Raw genomic sequence first — 22,966 nt, forward strand, 5'->3', positions numbered from 1 at the left:
GACTATTCCCTCCTTCTTGCGCACCTTTTACTTGGCTTCTAGGAAACTGTGTACCCTCGCCTGTCCTCCTGCCTCACCGGTACTCATTTTCAATTTCCTTTTGCTGACTCCTTCTCTACCCAACTTCTTAACTTTGGAGTGTCCTGTGGCTCAGGCCCAAGCACTTTTCTTTTTTTCTCTCTCTAGGTGATCCCCTTCCTTCTAAAACTTTAAATACCATCTATATGCCTTGTATTTGTGTTCCTGAATTCTCCACGGAGACCCAGCTCCATGCATCCAACTTGGCAGCTCTACAAAGAAGTCTGCATCTCAAACTTTACATGTCCAACACTGAACCCTTGATTTTCTCTTGCTCAAATCAGTAACTGGTACCAAGACCATCAAATTCTCAAACCAGAAACCAAGGAGTTGTGTGTGTGTGTGTGTGTGTGTGTGTGTGTGTGTGTGTGTGTGTGTGTGTGTGAATCTTCCCTCTCCTTCACCTGAGCAAAGTCTACCTTTAAAACATACTTTATTTTAATAGTAAAACAATTAGTAAAACATTTTACAACTACATTTACATCATAAAAAAATTTAAATTTCATTTAAAAGTATCAATTGATAGTGGTGTTGGATTCACATTAGCAATCACTACATGATCAAAGAGAGTGCTTTCCTTTGCTTTATTACACAGTTATTTCTATTGAGTTAACTACTCAAGTTTCAGACTGCTTTATTTTTTTTCTCCAGGTATACTCCTTTCTTTAGGGCTCCTAAAGCTTCAAACAATTGTTCCTTCCTATCGTTAAAACTCAGTCCTGTCTCAGTTTAATTCAGCATCTATTAGCAGACATTGATTTCAATCTTATTCTTCTTAGCTATTATTATGACATACAGGGAAACAAAAGAAGCACCAAAGCTTAACATTTGCCAAGTGTTTTTTATTTATTAGGGGCCATGATTAGCACTGAATCTCAGTCTTCAGGGAAGAGCTGGGAAAGTGAAAAATATGATCTCATCTTCCATTTAGAGACTAAAAAGCCTGCTGTTAGTGGGCTCTGAGTGATGCTAAGTTTAATCACTTGGTTAACCAGTGATTGAGACAGACCTCTCCAGTGGAAATGCAGTTTTCCCTTGGTAATGGGTAGGTCATTTGTGGGGTGATATGTTGGCACCATACAAATACCCATTACCCCACAATCTTCTGCCCAAGAGTTTTACAAGTATTGATGACAATGGCCCTGGTCGGCCATCATGCTACTTTCATGCATCCACTCCACACAATTCCTATAACATTTAATAAACTGTAATATTATACTTATGTTCGGTATTCGGAAGGCATCTGAAGTTGTATGGCACTTAATTTAAAAGGCTTTAAAGGCCTGTTCAGCAGTCACTTGTTAACAGCAGAACTATAATTTTATTAGCACCAGCTTCCAAGTCTGTAGTGGTTCCCAACTTTGGCTGCTCCACAGGAACACGAGGCTGCCCCACCAGTACCAGTGTAATCAGAGTCTCTAGGATGGCAGCCAGGGGTCAGTAGTTTTCAAAGTCCACAGGTGATTCCCCTGGACAAGCAAGGATGCAAACCACTGCTCTCAATCATAGTAATGGCACTTCTTACCACTTCAAATTCAGAAAGGTAGAGTTTTGGTGAATCAATAAGCTGACTTTACAGTTCTCTGAAAATGTGAAGAAAGTGCAACACTGTCAGTTTTCGCTAGAAAACTAGTGCTCTTGAAACTCATAATTCCTTAAGAAGAATCCAACATCACAGACCTTAAGCCACACTGCATGATTTTTGGGAAATCGAGTCCAGAATAAGGCATGTTTTCTGCCCAATTCTCAAAGAGATCACACTAATATTGGACCCCCCCCCACGGGGTCCAAAAGTGGCCTTAAGTAAGTTTCCCTCAGAGAAGAAATTGACATCATCATGAAATACTAATGATACTCAGATATTTCAAATCTATCCCTAAGCCATTTTTTTCAACCAGAAATTTACTGCATTTCCCAAACTACACAAAAGTAAAAGTTTCAAGTAAGAGCCCAACCATCAGTCATGTCCATCTTTCTGCAAAAGTCACACAAAAGGATGATGGAGAGAACATCTTTATAACAGTTACACACTTCAAAACCACAAGCACCCAACCCAAGGGTATGTTAGCTAGAATTATGTAAGATTCACCTTTTAATTGTGTCCTGTGTCCTGCCAGGTCCAGTAAGGAGGGCTCTCACCCAGCTGGCAGGCCAGGTGTGACAGTCAGGCGCCTCCTTCCCCCATCCCTACCCCTGGCCCCCTGCCTACTGATGAATGTCCCTGAAGCTGAGCGGTGAGAGGTGGGAGCAGACAAGTGGCCCAGGTGGGCAGCGGGAGGAAAGCCTTGTTTGTATGTTATAACAATGACAGTGATGCTCATGACAATGGGACTGCTCAAGCTCAAACCATGTCAACAATGCGGATACAGAGCCTCAGCAAGACTGGACATGAGAATCTATTTGTTGGCCCTGAGTGGGCAGCAGCCGGAAAGTGAAAGTGCCACTGGATCCCTCTCCCTCTCCTCTGCATTACAGCTCCCATCTTACCTGGTCCATCACAAGGAGGGAGGCTGGGTCAAAGGGTGGCCCAGTGTGGCAGGGATGCCAGGAGGGGACAGAAGGAGCTCTGGGGTGAGGAGTGAAAAGAGAGAAAAGTCTCACAGGCGCACTCCAGCCACCAGCTGTCAGAGGTTCTCCAGGCCAGGCCAAACTACAGGAAGGGAAGCCCCAAGCAATGGGAGCTGAAAACTGAACACGGTCAAAGTGATGACTGAAAACGCTTAATCCCTCTGTCAGTCAAAGAAAAGCTGCTGTGTCTTCAGTCCCCATCACTAAGGAGGCCCAGCACATTATTGGATTCTGGGTACTGGAGAAAAATGCATGCCTCATTAAAGAGGTCTTGCCAATCACAAGGAAACAGAGCATCCATGGGTGCAGTTGCCTGGTCCTGGTATCTCAGTTTGGCATGGAGGGGTGGCAGCTGCTCTTTGGGGGAAATCTCTCTCACTTCACCTGAGGCAAAGCTACTGGCAACAGTGTCTCCATTTAGAGGCTCCCCTGAGTGCCTGAAGGAGCTCTCCTAAATGCCACCAGTGATGTGCACCACAGCACCGCCAGTGTTCAACCTCAGCACCCACTCTGCACGGCCACCAGTGGTGGCCCCGCTCAGCAGGCAAAACTCAAGGCCATTCTCACTGCAATAGGATGAGGCCAACCTGCAATACGGACCTCAACCATGTCCCTCAGGAAGAAGTTAGAATCTTATTTCAGTCTATTATCTATTGTAACCCGCCCAAAGCAGCTTAGAGAAACCTGCTAATTTTTGTCATCACCAATAATCACAGGGGGATATAGGCCACCCCCACCCCACTAGAGAGACCACTCCTACTACCTGCAGCCCAAAGGGGCACAAGGCACTTCAGTTAGGTTTTGCAGCCCCCATTCCATTGGTCTGGGTGGGGTCAGATGGGTATAATAATAGGGTATTGTATTTATGATTTTTAAAACGAGTTCTTACCTTTAACAGAATGACACATTTGGTATCTCTTTCAAAACAATTGATTAAAAAAGCTATAATTTGATGATCATTATAGGTGGGTAAAGGGTACATGGGGGTTATTGTACTATTTTCTGTACTTTTATGTATGTTTGAAAGTTTCCATAATAAAAAGTGAAAAAAAAAATTGAGTTCTTGTACAAAAATATAGAACAAAGTGGCTCATACCATTATGATTTGTGTATGATTCATACTTGTTACAAGCAAAATAACATGTTGCCTTAAAATACTACCAGAATATAATAAGGAAAAAAATGGAAATGGATGAATTCCTAAAAATGCCACACATCTACTGGTAGCTACAATTTCCAAATTCAATACATCATTACCAAGATAAGTTAAAAGGCAAACATTTGGGGCTTCACTGGTGGCACAGTGGTTGAGAGTCCACCTGCCGATGCAGGGGACACGGGTTCGTGCCCCGGTCCAAGGCAAACATTTTAAAAGGAAGGTCTGAAAAACATACATTTTTCAAAGGATCACCTGCAAGTTTAAGAATTAATTCCAAGTTTTCTACATTCTCAGAACTCATAAAGTCTCAAAAATCCTGTGGATCAGTCCCTTTTCCAGCCCACTTTCTAACCTCCTGGAATATGAAACCCATACACCATCCAGTGACACCTCCAATTAACAGCTGGGTTGCCACGCTATACTTCTTGGCTGAAGGCCCAGATTCCTACCCAAACACCTTGCGCCACCATGGCTGCTTTTTAGCAAGGTCTGCAAGGTCCAGTGACTCAAAATTTCCCTCAGTCTCCTTAACTGGCTGCGGCCATCTTGGCAAGCCTGTCTCATGATGACCCCTGCAGGGGCTCGGCGCGGTGGGACGTGGAGTGGCAGGCACGCTGCCACCGGCGCGAGATGGCTTCCAGCATGTGGGGCAGATGTTTAAAACATATTTTAGATCCACCCATTCTCTCCATCCCCACTGCCACCACCCTGATCTGCACTGACACCATCCCTGGGCTAGACTCTGAGACAGCCTCCTACCTGTCTCACCTCTCCACATGGCCTTCTCCACTCTCTGCTCACCACGTGCGCTGCTAAACATCCCAGCTCCTCACTGGCCACAGGCCTGCATGATCTGCTTCCTGCCCTCCTCGCTTTCTCAGTTTACACTCCTCTCCCTCCCTTTCACTGGCCACCTTTCTGCTCCTCAACACACGGAGCTCTTTCCGATTTGGGGCGTGTGCGGATGCTATACCCGTTCCTGGGAACGTTCCTCCCCTGCTCGTCACCTGGCTGGGCCATGCTGTCTTTAGATCTCACTTGCAGTCCTCCCTTCAGAGCGACCTCTCCTAGCCCCCATCTAATGTCTAATGCAGGCACGCTCCCACAATTAGTCCCTGACTTAGTAAAGGTTTATTTTTTGTTTTTTTCTGAACAGTCCTTATCTAGACTATGATTCTTTACATCCCTAGTTTTTTTCTTAATCTGTCTTACTTTAAGTCACCCGAGGAGAGCAGAGGGGTAACATCTGTCTTGTTCACCGCTGCACATCTAGCACTTGGAAAAGTACCTGCATAAAATCAGTGCTCACATATTTGCAGAATGAAATGCCAGAGATGAGCTGCTTTTAGAACAAGCCATGTATTTCCTATAAATGCTACCAGATTACTTATTCCTGAAATATGGCATGATTTGACCCTATTTCAGCAGGGATAGTCCTTATACTTATATATACTAATATAAAATTAATTACAAATATGACAATTCATTCAAAATTAAAACTGTGAAAAAGTTATTATGGCTTGGCCTTATCTGTCTCACCAAGCATTATACAGTTTGCCATTATGGCCAAAAGTTACCCCAGCAGTATTCAGCTAGGCAGCCAAAGACACCATCAGTCTTATTTTCCACATGGATACATGAGCAATTCCTTCATGAACTATAATTCAAGAAACAGTTGCTCCTCTATCTTATGAATAATTTATACGGAAGGAAGGATGGTAAATGGTGTTCACCATATTTTGTAAAGAGAAAACAGGTGAGTGACATGGTGCAAAAGTTAGAGGAGAGGATTTCTGTAACCCACCTGAATCTGGGTACTTAATTCCCAGTATCCTAACAACCAGGTGAAACATATGTGGGTCACAAAACCAGAAACACAACATGGGCCAAGCATAGGCATGTGTAGTCTGGGTAACCAGAAGTGAATAGAAGAAAAATGTAGACTGTCAAGTTCTATGGGTTGTTAACTTGAGACCATCTGTTCTATTAATAACACCTTGTCATTAAAAAACAAGTTACGTTAGAGAAGCCGGGGATTTCCAGCCAGTCAGAGGCTCAACTGATTGCCACTTCTTCTCTAAGATATAGTTCTGCAGGTCTTCATAGATTCCTGGGCCACGGTAACGGCGGAATATCCCATCTTTTGCACTGTAAATTATAAAAACAAATAGAAAATAAATCCATTAAAATATCAAGTATTACAGACAATGAAAATCAAAATAACTATTGGTTTTACATGTGAACTCCACTCTGAATTTTAACTTGGCTCAAATGAAGAAAAAGAAATGTTATAGTTAGGTATAAGTCAGAAAGCATGCATAAATACTTATCTAGTACAAATGAGGAATTCCAAAACAGAAAGTATTAAATATTCTATTTTATTACTGCACAATTTGTGACTATAAGCAAAGTCCTTGGCACTGTCTAATCTGCCAAGTTACTTTTTATTATTTTTGCAACCAATTATTCCGATTTTTCTCTTATAGCAGCAAAACAGCAATTGTTATCAAGTTTTAAAAAATTGTATCCACATTTCCAAATCTATGTCATCCAAGTCCCTCCCCTGAAAATTAACAAAATGCCTCTTAGTCTCACATACGCCTTTCGTCTTCCCTCCCTCTCGCTTTCTTGCCAGTCAAGCTTTCTAGAGGAGGAGTCTACACTTGCCATTTGCTCCTCTTACATTACTCATTCAACACTCCTGCAGTCGGGGGTCCTGCGTCCATGACTCCATGGAAACCGCTCATATTAGAGGTCTCCGATGACTCTTAAGTGCCGTATCCACGGAGCACTTTTCTGCCATTTTTCCTGGGTGGGTCATTGGCACTGTCCACTGCTGAGCCTCCCTTCCCTTGGCTTTTATGACATGAGCTCTCTGGACTTCTTCCTACTACTCTGTCCATCCCTTCTCATTTCCACATTCCCTGTTTCCCTTTGCAGATGTCCTAATGGTGGTCAACTCAGGTTCTATCCTTGACCTGCTTCTCTTCCCAATGTATCTATTTCTCATTGTCTATATTTCTACTGTTATCTAAACCTCAGTATGTATCTCTAGCCTAGATCTTTCTTAAGAGCTTTAGATCCTGAAATCAAGCTATCACCTAAACTTCCCCATTTGGAATTAGCATAAACCCTTCACATTATCTTCTCTATTCTGGCCTCTATCTTCCAAACTTCACCTTATTCTAACGGTTCCTCAAAAGCTTTCACTAGTTAAGAATGGCCCATTAGTAAGTCATCACAGGCTCCTTCTTCCTTATGGCTAATCAATCACCAGTTCCAATGATCCCATCTCCTAAGTATCTCCGGAATCCATCCCTTTCTCCTTCCCCCCTCTCACTACCTAAGCCTCTCTAGCCCCATCACCCAGGATGACCCAGCTGTACCCTATGGGCCAGCCACAGAGAACTAGTTACAGTTCTCTGAAGGTTATCTCCTTTTCTCCCGGGCTTTTCCATGATACATCCTCTATCTGGAAAGGCCTTCTCTACCTTGCCTGCTTAACCTATTCCTTCCTATCTATTAAGAATCATCCCATCTTTTACATCATCAGAAAAATCTTCTTTGACCTCCTCACCTATTTGCTACTTGAAATTAGGTTCCTTTCTCTGCAGCACCCTGAGCATCCCTCTCTTCTAATCACTATCATTCAGTGCAGACCAGTCTTTCTCCCTTCAAATGCTAAGCTGCATGAGTGACCATTATGGAAAACAACTTAGAATACTGGTACACATCTACTGATTTCTAATCTTTGTAAAACCAGAAAATTATTTGAACTTACTGAAAAAATGCTGGGAGGGTAGTGACAAAGAAGCGGCCACTCAAACCTACAAGAAGCATAGACAAAAAAGTTACAAGTCAAACTCAGACTAAACCAAGCATCTAACTTAAGGTGCAAGAACAAACGGCCTTGAGCTTGTTCTTACAACCACATTAGCAAAATCTTTCCCATTACTGAATCACATTTACTATTTTTTTAAAAGAAATTTTTACCCATTTTTATTTACCTAATACTTTCTAGTCATGACATACAACTTGCTTATCTTTGATGTGTTAAACTAGAGTTTTCTGGCTTGTGTAATACTTAGAATTATATGGTGGCTGAAAGGATAGGTATTAGAAACATGCAATCTGGGTTAAACAACTAAATTCTCCATTTACTAGCTTTGTGTCCTTAGATAAATTACTTAACCTTTCTGAGTCTTGGCTACCTCATCTATAAAATGGGGATATAAAAGCCTAACTGAATTGTTCTGAAGTTATATTGGATCATTATATCAAGTGTGTAGCACATAGTAAAGGACGCAATAAATAATAATAGGTATTATTACATCAGTCATACATTTAAAAAATAATAAGGAATACGAAACAAGTTATGTATAATCTTTGCACATTTATAATATTTGCAAGTACTGTCAACGGATTCTATATACATTAAATACATTTTTTTCAATTTGTCTTGGCAAACCTTTACTGAACACTAACTACATATCAATTGTTATGCCAGGTACGTGTGAAGACAAAGATAAAGAAAACCCTTAGTCACTCAGCAAATATTTACTAAGCACCTTCTTTGTTCTGGGCACTGTGATAACTATTCAAGATATAAACAAAAAATGCGTACAGTCTAATGGCAGAGGGAAAAACTTAATCAAAATAATCACAACCATGACTACAAACAGAGATTGATGATATTAAGGGGCATGCAACAAAAACCTGAATGATATAGGAGTAATGAGCATAATGCTCTTTAAATGTTTACAAATAAATAATGTTTATGTGGGCACCAAAAGTGAGTAAGCCTGGTTCTGGCAAAGAGAAGCAAAGCTGAAGGCTATCTCTGACCAGCATGGAAAAATGAGACATTATTTTCACCTTTCTCAAAACTTCTGCTTTTCCCATTGAAGAACAATCTGGACAAAATCAAACAGCTATTCAAATAAAGTGGCTCAAATTTTACATCTCTCCTGTCTCACCTGCAATTTGAAACACTGAAGCTTTACTTTTAATAACACGGGAAATTTGCTTATATTCATTCTATAAGTTAAACCTATATTCAGTATAATAATTATTAATTAATGATGAGTCTTCCAAAAAAACAATTACTATTTTTTTTCTGATATCAAACCAAGAAGACTCTAAAACATCCCTATGGCACTTAAAAGAAAAGATAGTATTCTGAAGGTAATAAAAATCAATTTACAAAAAGAAACATTTACTACATACACTTATCATTGTACATCTGGGGGGAAAAAAAAAAAGGCTGTACTGGCAGTTGCAAAAACACATGTGACCTGAGAAGTCCACTGAGGATTTAACAAGCATGTTCACCTCTAACATTGTTTGGAAATACAGCCCAGCAGGGGAACAAGGGTATTTTTTAATAAATTTCCAATGCTTAATTACTAGGGGAAAAAGCATTGGTAATCCTAAACTATTATATGCTTTAAGCTTAAAATAATTATTGCAAACAGTTTCATCTCATTTCTCTCCTAGCTAGAGATTCTTATGACCATTCAAAAATTTTATCTAAGGAGTTACAGTATTAAGGAATTATGCTTTGTTTATATGGCCTTTTAAAGTAGAATGAACAAATAGCATCCCATCGCTACCTCAAGTTTCTATTTAGATTTTATTTTTATCAGAATAAATAGGATTTCTAATAAATGTTAGGTATCACTGAAAGCAGTATTTTTAACTTGTTCCTTAAAATCCTTCATGTGATCTTGGTCATCATTGGCCATGGCAATAAATAAAAAATAAATACATCTTTTTTTTTTTTTTTTTGTGGTACGCGGGCCTCTCACTGTTGTGGCCTCTCCCATTGCGGAGCACAGGCTCCGGACGCGCAGGCTCAGCGGCCATGGCTCACGGGCCTAACCGCTCTGCAGCATGTGGGATCCTCCCGGACCGGGGCACAAACCCGTGTCCCCTGCATCGGCAGGTGGACTCTCAACCACTGCGCCACCAGGGAAGCCCAAAAATAAATCTTAAAAGTAGTTCATAAAACATTAAATTATACAAAGTCTTAAAAGTAGTTCATAAAACAAAAAGACAACCCTCAGAATGGGAGAAAATATTTGCAAACGAATCAACAGACAAAGGATTAATCTCCAAAACATACAAGCAGCTCATGCAGCTCAATATTAAAAAAACAAACAACCCAATCCAAAAATGGGCAGGAGACCTAAATAGGCATTTCTCCAAAGAAGACATACAGATGGCCAAGAGGCACATGAAAAGCCGCTCAACATCACTAATTATTAGAGAAATGCAAATCAAAACTCAATGAGGTAACACCTCACACAGTTAGAATGGGAATCATCAGAAAATCTACAAACAACAAATGCTGGAGAGGGTGTGGAGAGAAGGGAACACTCTTGCACTGTTGGTGGGAATGTAAATTGATACAGCCACTATGGAGAACAGTATGGAGCTTCCTTAAAAAACTAAAAATAGAATTACCATATGACCCAGCAATCTCACTACTGGACATATACCCAGAGAAAACCATAATTCAAAAAGACACATGTACCCCAGTGTTCACTGCAGCACTATTTACAATAGCCAGGTCATGGAAGCAACCTAAATGCCCATTGACAGACGAATGGACAAAGAAGATGTGGTACATATATACAATGGAATATTACTCAGCTATAAAAAGGAACGAAATGGGTCATTTGTAGAGACATGGATGGACCTAGAGACTGTCATACAGAGAGAAGTAAGTCAGAAAGAGAAAAATATCATATATTAACGCATATATGTGGAATCTAGAAAAATGGTACAGATGAACCATTTGCAAGGCAGAAACAGAGACACAGATGTAGAGAACAAATGTATGGACACCAAAGAGGGAAACTGCGGGGCGGGGGTGGGATGAATTGGGAGATCAGGATTGACATATATACACTAATATGTATAAAATAGATAACTAATAAAAACCTGCTGTATAAAAAAAAATAGTTCATAAAACACATTAAATTATACAATATGAATTTCCAGATTCATGAGCCAGCTTACCTGGGGTTAAACTCCACTTCTGCCTCTTAGTTTTTAATATGAGACAGTTAATTTAAACTCTCTGGGCTTTAGTTTTCTTATTATAAATGGGCATCACAATTTCTATCTTGCAGTATTGTAGTATTAAGTGATTTTATATTTATATAGCACATAGAAAACAGGGTCTGACATATAGGTACTTAATAAATGTTATTAATTTCTTTATTTAAATCTCTGATTCGAAGTTAGAATAAAATAAGAGGATGTAACAAACACTAGTTTAGTCTTAAGTGCTTTGGAAATTGTGCCTTATTTTGGATAACATAACTTAAAATTTTATAAATAAATGCACCCATGAAAATCAATGCGAAAATAAAAAAGAAACACAGTGATGGATGGTCTCTGAGATTTCTGCATCTTTCTCATTCAGGCTAGACGGTACAACAGCACACTTGTTCCCCAAATGGCCACATTAAAGGGTATAAGAAATTTATAGTTTTTGATATGAATGTCTTCTAATTTTTAATACTGATACTATGAAATGTTAAGGGAGACCTTCATCACCTGAAAAGTTAAACCATGACCACCTTGGAACACAGAAGCACCATGTAAGGTCGTGGCTTTATGATTTAAAAACAAGTATAGATAGTAAAGAATTAAAACAGGGCAGCAGCTCATTTCAAGGTTTGCATAATGGTTCACTGACACAAACTTCAGAAAGTATGGAAGAAACAAGCACACCTCAAATACTTAAGGAGACATCCCAAAATTTCTACGGTACCTTTTATACTTTAAGGGTAACTTCCACTTTAAAATGAAGACTGCACTGCAGCATAAAATGACAATAATCCAAAATGCAGAAAAAATTTTAATTTCTTATTAGCAAGCTTATCTTAAACACATATAGCAAAAGAAAAAGAAGAATTAAAGATTAGAGAAATAAAATTTATGGCAGGGAACTAATTTCATATGCAAAAGCACAACAGAAATTATTTAAATTTAATATTAAGAAAATGGGGACAGCTACTAGCTTTTGTTCTATCATTTATTAGCTGTTATTTTAGGCATGTTACTTAACCTCTCTGAGCCTCAGTTTTATGAGTAATAATATATAAATAGTTTGTTCTTCCTAGGATTGTAATGAAGCTAAAATGTATGTAAGTGCTTAACACAATTACAGGCTGAAGTAAATGCTGGTAAATGTTTTTTTTTTTTTTATTAATTTTTATTAGAGTATGGTTGCTTTACAATGTTGTGTTAGCCTACATTGCAGAACAAAATGAATCAGCCATACACATACAGATATCCCCTCCCTTTCATACTTCCCTCCCATTTAGGTTACCACCAGGCATTAGGCAGAGTTCCCTGTGCTTTACAGTACGTTCCCAGCAGTTGTCTATTTTATACATAGTATCAATAACGCATATGTGTCAATCCCAGTCTCCCAATTCCTCCCTCCCCACCCCTTTCCCCCTTGGTATCCATACATTTGTTCTCTACGTCTGTGTCTCTATTTCTGCCTTGCAAATAAAATCATCTATACCATTTTTCTAGATTCCACATGTATGAGTTACTATACGATACTCGCTTTTCTCTTTCTGACTTACTTCACTCTGTATAACACTCTCTAGGTACATCCACGTCTCTACAAATGACCCAATTTCATTCCTTTTTATGGCTGAGTAATATTCCACAGTTAGTTATTATCACCAAAAAGAGAAGTAGAAGGAAAACAATTTAAAAAAAAAAGTAGAACTAATCTTACCTTTGAAATTGAAATAAAGTTGTCAGTATAATAGAATACAAAAGACTAAGTTTTACAATTATAAAATTAAAATATCAATACTAACTAAAGTACAGTAAACTAAATTGTCTTCTATAATAAATTAGTGGCTTTAAAGACAGCACTTATTCTTGACCACGGTAAGGGTCTGGTTTACCTCTCATCTAGTGCAACAGCAATGGGTGTTCTCTGAGCAGTTGCTCTTTTCCTGTCCTGGACAACTAAGCTCATCCGCATGGAACAGAAGGTTCAAGTATATACTCATTGAATTTAATTTTCCAAAGTCAACTCAACTGAAACATCATCTGGCCTATGCAGTATTAAACAGGCAATATAATGCAATCTAATCTAAGGCCTGTGCTCTCCTTGACTTCTACATCTCAGCTGTAAAAATGCAGTGTCTTTATAATCCTGAAATCTTATTTTCTATTTCAAATACCTAAAAAATCTCTTATTAGAGATACCAATGGAACAGTTACAGGCATAACTAAAGAGTATGCATTAACACCTCAAAAATTCTTGCTTTCCCTTCTTTTTAAAAAAGAAATGAAATTATCCCTAACTAGCACTCCTGTGCACAGCAGCCCTGATGAAAGATACAGTAATGCAGATCTGTACCCAAATATCAATCTGTATACAGAAATATCTAGTAAAGAGCTCAGCCCTGGGGAAAATAATATCATTTTGACGGTTTCCCACTCATTCAGGAGGTAAGATTTTGTAAAAATGAAGTAAATACTTAAATAGCTTCCAAGAATAGGGACAAGCTGCCCCAGGGGTTTGCCACATAAGGCATGTTCTCTTCATTCAGCTTTTAGGACCCCATACTTCTCCATCTCCTTCCTGCTTCACTGGCTTCTCCTTTTCTGCTGCTTGAACTTCTTTTCTTCTAAATGTTGTAATGCCCCAGTTCTCAATCCACAGAACACTTCTCTGCACACACTCCCTAGGTAATCTCAATTCGTCCCTTTGCTTCAAATACCATCTACACTGATGATCCTTAAATGCCTATCTCTAGCTCACCTCTATTTGGATTTCTATGAAACATCTCCAAATTAAACCCTGTCCCAAACCTGATCCTCCTTCAGTCTCCTCCATCTTCTTTCCTCTCACCAAGTGCTACAACCAATCTACTGGGAAATCCTTTAGGATATTCCACCCAAATGTCGTATCTCCAATCCAGTCACTTACCACTGCTGCTACTAGTGCAAGCCACCATCCTCTCCACTCTGGGCTATTGCATTAACCTCTGAACTTCTCTTCTTGCTTACACTTCCGACCTCCTACAGACAATTTTTCACATAGCCAAATGAATACTTTTAAAACATGAATCAAATAATGTCACTCCCGTGCACAAAACCTTCCAGTAGCTTCCTTTCTATCATACTTGGTATAAAACCTGAACTCCTTGCCATGGCCAACAACAGCCTAAATGGTCTGGTCCCTAGCTCCTTCTCCAGTCCCATTTGTCTCAAGGACCCCACTAGCTACCATATTGTTACTCAAATAAGCCAAGTACTCCTACCTGCACATGCTGTTTGCTCTGCCTGGAATGCTCCTCCCCTAAACCTTGTTGAAATTCATTTCCTTAATTTGTCAAGACCTACAGTCAAACAGCCCTTCCCTGGACATCCTATTAAAATAGCGGCTCCCACCATTTTCTACATTTTTACCCTGCTTTCTTTTTCATCATAGACCTTACTACCACCAGACATTATTTCCCAGTTTTCTTTTGTGATTGTTTATCCCCTTCACTAGAATGTAAGCTCAATGAGGAGCCAGGTCTTTTCTTCCTTATTCACCTGCACCATTATTTACCTGCATCATTCGTCTGTATCACTGCTATCCAGAACAGGGTCTGGTGCATGGTATCAACTCAAAAATTGGTTGCATAAACATATTATTTCTAAATGCTATTAAAATATTATTTGAAAGCATGAGGTTTGTAATTTAAAGTAAAATTATAAACATAAAAGTTTTATAAACAGAAAATAATCTAAAGTGAAATATTCTCTAGGCCACTCAGTCATGTGTGTAGAATTCTGGCTCCTAATTTTTACCTATCAGTTACAGGTTTTCAGTTGTTATCATTTAAAAGAATTCTAGAGCCTCTACTTTAAAAATACTAAGACACAAAACAACCACATTTTGTTTTTTGGACTTTGTTTCTTCACTAGTTTCATAGGACATCAGACCAAAGACTTTTTTTCTTCTTCTTTGAAAAGGTTTTACACTTATATAAATACTATGAGTCAATGATAAATTTGCTTTTAATATATTTTGTCATAATCAATTTCTCTTACTTCATTATCGAAAAAGCATTTCATCCATTCACAATGGAAAAATAGTTTATAAGTCTACATTTTAGGAGGAAAGACAGTATTCAGTTAGACTTTAGATCTGTGAATCCATCACAAAGCTAACTGTTTAATTCGTTTAATTCAAATCATGCTGTGAATTCACAGCAGGTATGCCAAAAGGCTGAAATGAGAATAGGTCGGCTGCATGTCTAAGAAACTCATCATAAAATGTGTCTGGTGCCCACAAATTAACAAGGACTCAAACTATTAAAAACACAAAAACAAGTTTACCACAGATATGTCATTGCAATGATTTGACCTCCAAGCAGGAAAACTAATTATAATAGCCCAAATCATGAACTAATAACTATAACTGTCCATCTCTAAATAGCAGAGAGGCAGAAGTGGTTTTGTTTTAAATGCTTAAAAAGGTTGAGGCCTGAGGACTCATGGCTTGTAGCAGAAATCTCTCTCCATGGGTTTGTCAACACATAGATCTTAACGGACACCATTCATTTTGTTGTCCCAGTAACTGGTAATTCATTATTTTGTGTTTATTGAACTCAGTTATTACAGAGAAGGAATAGCTACATTTCCACACCTACCATCTTTTTCCCCCTTGTGAAAGGATGCAATAGGTAGAAATTAAATATAGATAAGAAAACAATTACTTATAAAGTTTTAAAATAGTCAAATTTGAGATTTAAATCATAAAAACCCAACTTTTCTCAATTTATATATAATACACAAAGTTACATAAAGTTATTTTTAAACTATAAATACAAATTTACTGTATCTTTTCAGAATTAAAGTCTCCTTTATCTCCCTCTTTTGAAAAATTATATCATTAACAACTAATAAATGTAGATGGTGACAGAATTAGAAATTTACCATTCTGGAGCTCTTAATAAAATATTTGATTCAGGTAAGATCATTACAGATCTTAAAAGTCTAAAGTATCACCCCACAGATTACTTTCCAGCTACAAAGTAGGGTCTTTTCTTTACAACTGAGATGTTTAGTGTCATCACCTTAACCAAATGCTCAAATTCAACATCACTAATAGTGACAGTACATGTCTTACGATGGGATACAATATAAAGTCACAGCGTCACCTTTCCATAAATGTCTAATCCAAATTATGCATTTATACTGAAGTTCAAGATTACAGAAAATATAAGAACAAGTTAAATGTCACCATAAGGAAACATCTAGGCAAATCCTTGGCCTGTTCTCTTCAGAATATCAATGGCATAGAAAAAATGGAGGACTATTCTAGATTAACAGAGACTAAGAACACATAACAACCAAATGTAATTGGTGAACCATGATTGGATCCTGGTTTAAAAAACTATAAAAAGTCATGTGGGAAATAATTAGGGAGATTTTAATATGCTGAAGTATTGAAGAGTGAAGTCTCATGATGTCTGCAACTTATTTTCAAATGACTCAGCAAAAAAATAATAAAAATATAAATATATACACATATGTATGTGTAAATACAAACACAGACAGATGGCAGATATGCTAAAATATTATCTTGATTTTAGGTGGTCAGTTCATGGGTAATCAATATTCTGGTCTTCCAACTTTTCTGAATGCTTGAAAAAATTAAAATTAAAAGCAACTAACTTTTGCATTTAATGTTCAACATTTACAGTACCTGGTTCTTGAATGACATCTACCTTCCCCACACTGATCTGAAGTATTTCACCATTCTTTGCAAAAGTCTCCCATTCTGAATCAGTCTGCTGACAGGATGGACACCAAGGGGCATAACTATAAAAGAATAATAGCTAATCAATATACATACATGAAAAATATCTGTAAAACAAAATAGAGAAATAGAGTATTTAAATTGACAAAATAAATTCTTAACTAAAGGGAGACACAAAAGCAAGTTTTCCCAAAGTCATTAGACAACGAAAAACAGAAGCACATTTCCATCCTAGAATTTAATATAAATATTATGAATATATATTTATATATTATTTATATATTATAAATACATATTATTATATTATTATATTATTTATATAAGTATATAATATTTATATATATATATTTATATATATATTCCAGGAGGAATATCAATTCCCTGGGAAAAAATTAGCCAAAGTTTAAGATTTTTCACAAATTACTATAATACTTAAAATATTTTATTTCAATGTTATTGCTACAATCAACCCAAATTTTATCACTTTCCAGATAGTTTTTGATATTTGAGGGTGCACACTGTTTTGAAAGTGCTACTAAAGGAGAACAATTTTCACAAGGGTGCCCCTAAACTAGCCAAACCAGTTTCAAATCCATCAAAGCTACAAATCTGATGAGCAAAGACCACAAGATCTGCTAGTGGGTCCCCAAGACGTGAGTCATTTCCAAAGATCTGTGGCAGTTCTGAACCATTTCGAGAAAGAAAGCAGAAGCTATAGGCTAAACAAACTCTACCTGACACTTAAGAATTAGAAGAACCTGTGTCTTCAATCAGAACTCTGCTTTTTACATTAAGTTTTTTCATTCAATACGCATGAACTGAGCACCAACCAAGAAGCTGAGGCTATAGCTGTGAACAAGACAGATGTGCCTCCTCTCCTTAGGGAGTATACAGTCCAAAGAGGTAATTACAAACCAGGTGGCAAATATGAGTATAGAAAAGATGGTATAGAGACACTCAGATGCTGGGTGATCTCAGAAGGGCCTAAAGAGAAAGAAGCAACTGTGCTAAGATCTAAAGGAGGAGTAACAGTCAGAGAGGGATTAAGGAACATTCTAATCTAAGCAGAGAGAACAATGTGTGTGAAGGTGCAGAGCACTGAGCATTTAACTAAAGTTGTATAAAGAGTTAGCACTCTATTTGAAGCTCCATGGTTAGCCCTAAAGAGGTAAGAGAATTCTGATCAGATTCACATTTTGTAAAATGCACCCAGCAGTTCTGTGGATAATGGATCAGGGAAGAATACGATGGAAGCAAAGAGAAGAGGTAGAAGGCTGGCCCTCTCTAGCTCTATCTTTAAGAAAGACTAGTATAGGGGTTCCCTGGTGGCGCAGTGGTTGAGAGTCCGCCTGCCGATGCAGGGGACACAGGTTCCTGCCCCGGCCCGGGAAGATCCCACATGCCACGGAGCGGCTGGGCCCATGAGCCATGGCTGCTGAGCCTGCACGTCCAGAGCCTGTGCTCCACAACAGGAGAGGCCACAACAGTGAGAGGTCCGTGTGCCGCAAAAAAAAAAGACTAGTATAGCCAATTCCAAGATCATTCTAAAAGGTCATTAATCTTCCCATTATAGCTCACTGGCCAATCCCTGAGGTCCAGGAGACATGGACCAGAGAACATGGTCCAAGAACAATCTGCTGACATGACATCTTTGAATGTGGATTTTTCTATAAACACTGTATACCTACACTTCCAAGGCAAAGTACATCCTGGTATAGAGTAAGTGCTCAATAAATGTTTGCAGAATATATAAGTGAACAAACTTTAAAGAAAATTATATTCTTCATCTGAGAAAATAGTTGTTTTCTACATATTTTCTAAATATCCAAATGGCAGATGAAACTGGCAAGCAGTTGGTAAACTCTAGGGAAAAAAGGAACATTTTATTATTAAGTACATTTCAATAGGCATTTCAATATATTGGATAAGAGTTCTGCCAGAGGCATCAGAGAGACCAATTACAAATTAACCATGTGTCTTTGAGCAAGTTAATAATCCCTCCATGCCTCAGCTTTCTCAACTATAAAATGGGATAATAACAGCAGCTACCTTAGAATGTTATTGAAAGATTAGACGACACATTTAAAGCAGGCACATACTAAGAAAATCATTAATGTAAATGACATTTGTAATATACGCCTGGTTTCAGAGACATTTTTATGATGCGTTAGCTCATCTGAACCTTATGGCCTCACTGTTGTAAGGCAACAAGGCAGATTCAGAGAGACTTGCTGACAGTCACCTCAGACCACACAGAGCAGGAACATAGATGGAGGTATTTGTGTGATAAAAATGTCCAAGGAAAATAAGATCCGACAGAGAAAGACAGAGAGACAGACAGTAGGAATAAGAAAGACATTACCAAAAGAAAGGAAGAAAGTTTGAGGTACAGTTTAACTTCTGATCCTCTTTGCTTTGTTTCCCTAGAACTGTTTCTGCATACAACTGTTTCTGTATACAACATATTTGCTATATCAGTAATGATTAAATCATGCAAATTTCATCATTTTAAAAAATCCTAGTCCCTAATCTCTAGACAGACTATTATATAAATAGGGATTTTGGTGAAACTGACCCTCAAAATATGCAAATGCCACTGAGGTAATTTTAGATACTCCATTTTCTTTGTCGCTGTTACCCACTGGTCTGTGGCACTGTTAATGCCATTATTGCTAAGATTTAATCAGAGTTTATTGTGCTGGAATGTACCAAGGTCATCCATTAACCTAGTGTATTCTTTTGGTGACGGAGATAAAGCAGCCCTGAGTCTCAGAAGTGGGAACTGGTCCATTGTTGTTGCAACTTTTTAAACCATTAGTATTCTTTTGTGTCTAAAAGATAGTCATTTAGGATCTACCATGACACCTGCTAGAGAAATTTCACTAGAATGAACACTCCATGAAGGCAGTGACTGGTGCATTGCTTGTACCTAGAACAGAGCCTGGCACATTCTAGGTCACAGTAAATATTTATTACATCAATGAACAAAGGGGAGGTGATAGTGATTATCCTTAGTACCTAAGAAAATATATACAGCTGTTTCCTTCAGTGATATACTAGCTCGTTATTAAAGAACAATTAAAGTCTATTATTCATTCATTCACTGAGTCAAAAAGTATTTATTGAACACCTAGAACTTGACAGTTATTAAGGTTCTGTAAACAGGAGGAGGAAAAACTTTGTTCCTCTACTTAAAAGCTTATCATCTAGAGGAGGAGTAAGACAAAAACCAAGTACAAAAACATATAAATTGATTATAAGTTATGATAAGGTCATGCTAGATACAAACAAGAAAGAATTTTCCTGGGTGGTTGGGGTACAGAGAAGGCAGGGCACCTGTATGAATGGTAAGGAGTGTCAGGAATGAACTCAAAGCGATGTTCTTAGTTTGCAGAAATTACAGAGATCCTAAGTCATGGGTGGACCTCTGAATCCCATAGGGAAAAGGCCTCCTCTTATATGGGTCAGGGTGCAGGCCAGTTGAAAGCGTAAGCATGAGTCAGCCAGGCTCTGTGCCTTCCTCCAGGCTCCCCCACTATACAACTACTCTCCTCAGCTTGCACTGGGGATTGCAAAGCTCAGGCCAGCATTCTAGTTCTGGCCTTGCCCACCACTTACTAAGGATATGGGTTAAAGCTGTAACCTCCCAAGTTTTCGTCTCCTTTAGTTAATGAGAATGAGAATAATAATTCTGCACCAGATTTCTGGGATGCTCAAATTCTGAAAGAGGGCATTCTGAATTGCTTACACTGATGTTAGCAATGTAACTATTTACTGTGATGATGATGACGATGGAGAAGATGTGGATGATTACCCTTTGTGGAAACAATGTGAAATCAAATACTTCTATGTTAGCCTATAAGCTCCTCTTTTGCATACTTTTAAATTACCCATAACAGTACCTAAGGCAGTGGTTTCCAGTCAGAGGCATTTGGAAGTGTGTATAGGGGATGGAGGTTTAAATATTTTTGATGTCACATGACTACTAGAATGTTATGGGCAGGGGCCAGGGATGCCAAAGGTTCTGCAATGTGTGAGCCATCCCCACATATCAAAGAACTGTCCAACTCAAAATGGTAATAGTACCCTGGTGAGAACCACTGAGGAATGCTCAATAGAGGAAGCATTCAACAAACATTTGCTAAATAAACAAATGCTACCTATGCTACTTATTTCCTTCACAGCCCAGCAGACATGCCAGTCCCTTGAGATCAAGAAATGTAATTTATTCACTTTCATCCTCCCAAGTCCCCAACCCTGAACCTGACACATAACAAGCATTTAATGACTATCTCTTATACATTCAATCAACAAATCACCACTATCGATGAAACTGCAAGAAATTATAACTATTTGATATGGGCAAGTTAAGGCAATGATGTTCTCTCCAAGTATAAGAAGGATACTAGAAAAACAACGCTAAAAGAGGAAATAAATGAGGCTTTTCTCCATCACCAGATGACTAGTTTCAATTTTGAAACATGATCATCCCAAGAACAAAGTCAGAAAAAGTATTGCTTTATAAAGATTTCTATGCCTTAGAGATAAATATTTTAGATATTTTAACCCAAAGACATATTTTTCCTCTAGATATCAGTTTAAAGTATGTGGGTCAAAATTAAGCTTTGTAGATATCTACTTATGTCTTTGGGGTAAAAAAGCCACCAGAACAGCATTATATTGTATATTTTTGTGTTTCAAAAGAACAAAAGTAGTATTCTCAAGCACTGATATGATGGGAACCAAGCAAGTGTTTAAAACAGCAAAAGGTTACAAAGCAACTTGAAAGAAGAACAGTATGAAACAATGGAAAGAGAGAAAAGAAAACATCAGAAGGCCTTTTAAAGATTAGATAATCTTCCCTAACCCAAGAAAGGACAAACTTTTCAACAGAGGTTAAGAGGAAGAAAGCACAGCAAACCAATTATAGAGACATGGCAGAAACAGGGGTAAAAAGTATAAAAGAATGTATGAAAGCAAATAAGAAGAGAAAAGCTGAGTGTATAAAAAATCCACAGAATTAAAGAAAATGTTAATAGTAATGGGAGAATTTTTCAGGTTTTAAAAGGTTTCAGAATAAAAATGTGAATTACTGCAAATATAGTTTTAGCTGATATTTCTCCTTAACAGAGAAGTGCTTTTTTAAAAATTGAAAATTCAATTGCAAGAATATAAAAAAGTGTTTGACAGTCAAAGAAAACATAACAAATTAAATTTTACATTAAGGACTTTTCAGGTCTCAGAGCAGACAAACACTGCTATGTGCTTCAAAATAAACTATTGATACCAATCTAACCAGGAATTGTATTATAGGAACTTTGTACGAAGTGGGATCAAAAAGAAAAAGTCCCCAGAGGAGAGGTAGCATGTAAACAAATGAACAAGTAAAGAACTGTCATTCAAAGTAATGTTAAAATTTTAATATTATCAGAAAGACTCCTAACTTGCTTCTTTTGAGAAGTTAAATATATCATCACCTGTGGATCCCTAAAAATCTCCATTTATTATGACCAGTTCATCTGAACAAAGTACTAACATGGGAGCAAGTATTAACACATTTTGTTTTCTTCTTATAGACACCAGAAAAAAAAAATCAGATAACTTACTAGATGTTTGAAAGAATTTCTAGAAATTTATAGTAGGCTTATAGTGGTACTGAAGATATAAATTTTATTTTTTTTAAGTGTTGGATTTTGTCAAAGGGAGGAGGAATATCACAAATAAAGAGCCACAATTTTCTTCAGGACGAGCACTTAGCTTCTGGAATTTGGAGGGAATGGTTCTTTCCTTTCTAGCTGCACTTCATATCAACCTACTCTGAAGTGTACTCGATGAAAAGAGAACTTCTAAGAAGATCTCAAGTGTCTACACAGCTTACTTTCGGTTACAAGTATCATCCTGAACCAGAGCCCAAACATAACTCCATACAATGGACACATAGCAAGCTTACAACAATTGATTACTACACCTCAGCTTGTACATTTATGAAGTAAAATTTGAACCATCAACATAGCCATAAGAGTTGTTGGCTGTTGCTTGTTTATAATCTTAACTTGGCTTACACGTACCTGAGCTTTAGTGTTCTTAGTTTTTACTTAAAAAAAGAAAAATAAGAACATAGCTACTCCAAAAGGAACTATAAAGGAGTTAAGGCCATTAAACATAACAAGTCTTTTCTGCTTTGACCTTCATCATGCACATACACAAACTCAGTTTTAATCAGAAAACTGACATCTAGAAAACCTCCATTGTACAAGCACCTACTTAAAAAACAACTTTCTGTACTACTAGCTGATAAAACAATCTCTCTAAAACTCTTGCAATTATTACAAACATGACAGTCCTGTCATGCTTACTTT

At 37.8% G+C, this 22,966-nt stretch overlaps 1 protein-coding gene across 1 annotated transcript in view; it reads right to left on the reverse strand.

The window, feature by feature from the left end:
* TMX4 (thioredoxin related transmembrane protein 4) overlaps positions 1-22,966 on the reverse strand; it is a 43,307-nt gene that overhangs the window by 18,643 nt on the left and 1,698 nt on the right. Inside the window, exons 2-4 of the mRNA XM_032604482.1 lie at positions 16,554-16,669; positions 7,587-7,632; positions 5,825-5,953 (exon numbers count right to left, since the gene is read on the reverse strand). Of these exons, the coding sequence (XP_032460373.1) occupies positions 5,825-5,953; positions 7,587-7,632; positions 16,554-16,669 (291 nt within the window). The remainder of the gene's footprint in view (positions 1-5,824; positions 5,954-7,586; positions 7,633-16,553; positions 16,670-22,966) is intronic.

The sequence above is a fragment of the Phocoena sinus genome, chromosome 15 (genome assembly GCF_008692025.1).
Source record: "Phocoena sinus isolate mPhoSin1 chromosome 15, mPhoSin1.pri, whole genome shotgun sequence".
NCBI lineage: Eukaryota > Metazoa > Chordata > Mammalia > Artiodactyla > Phocoenidae > Phocoena > Phocoena sinus.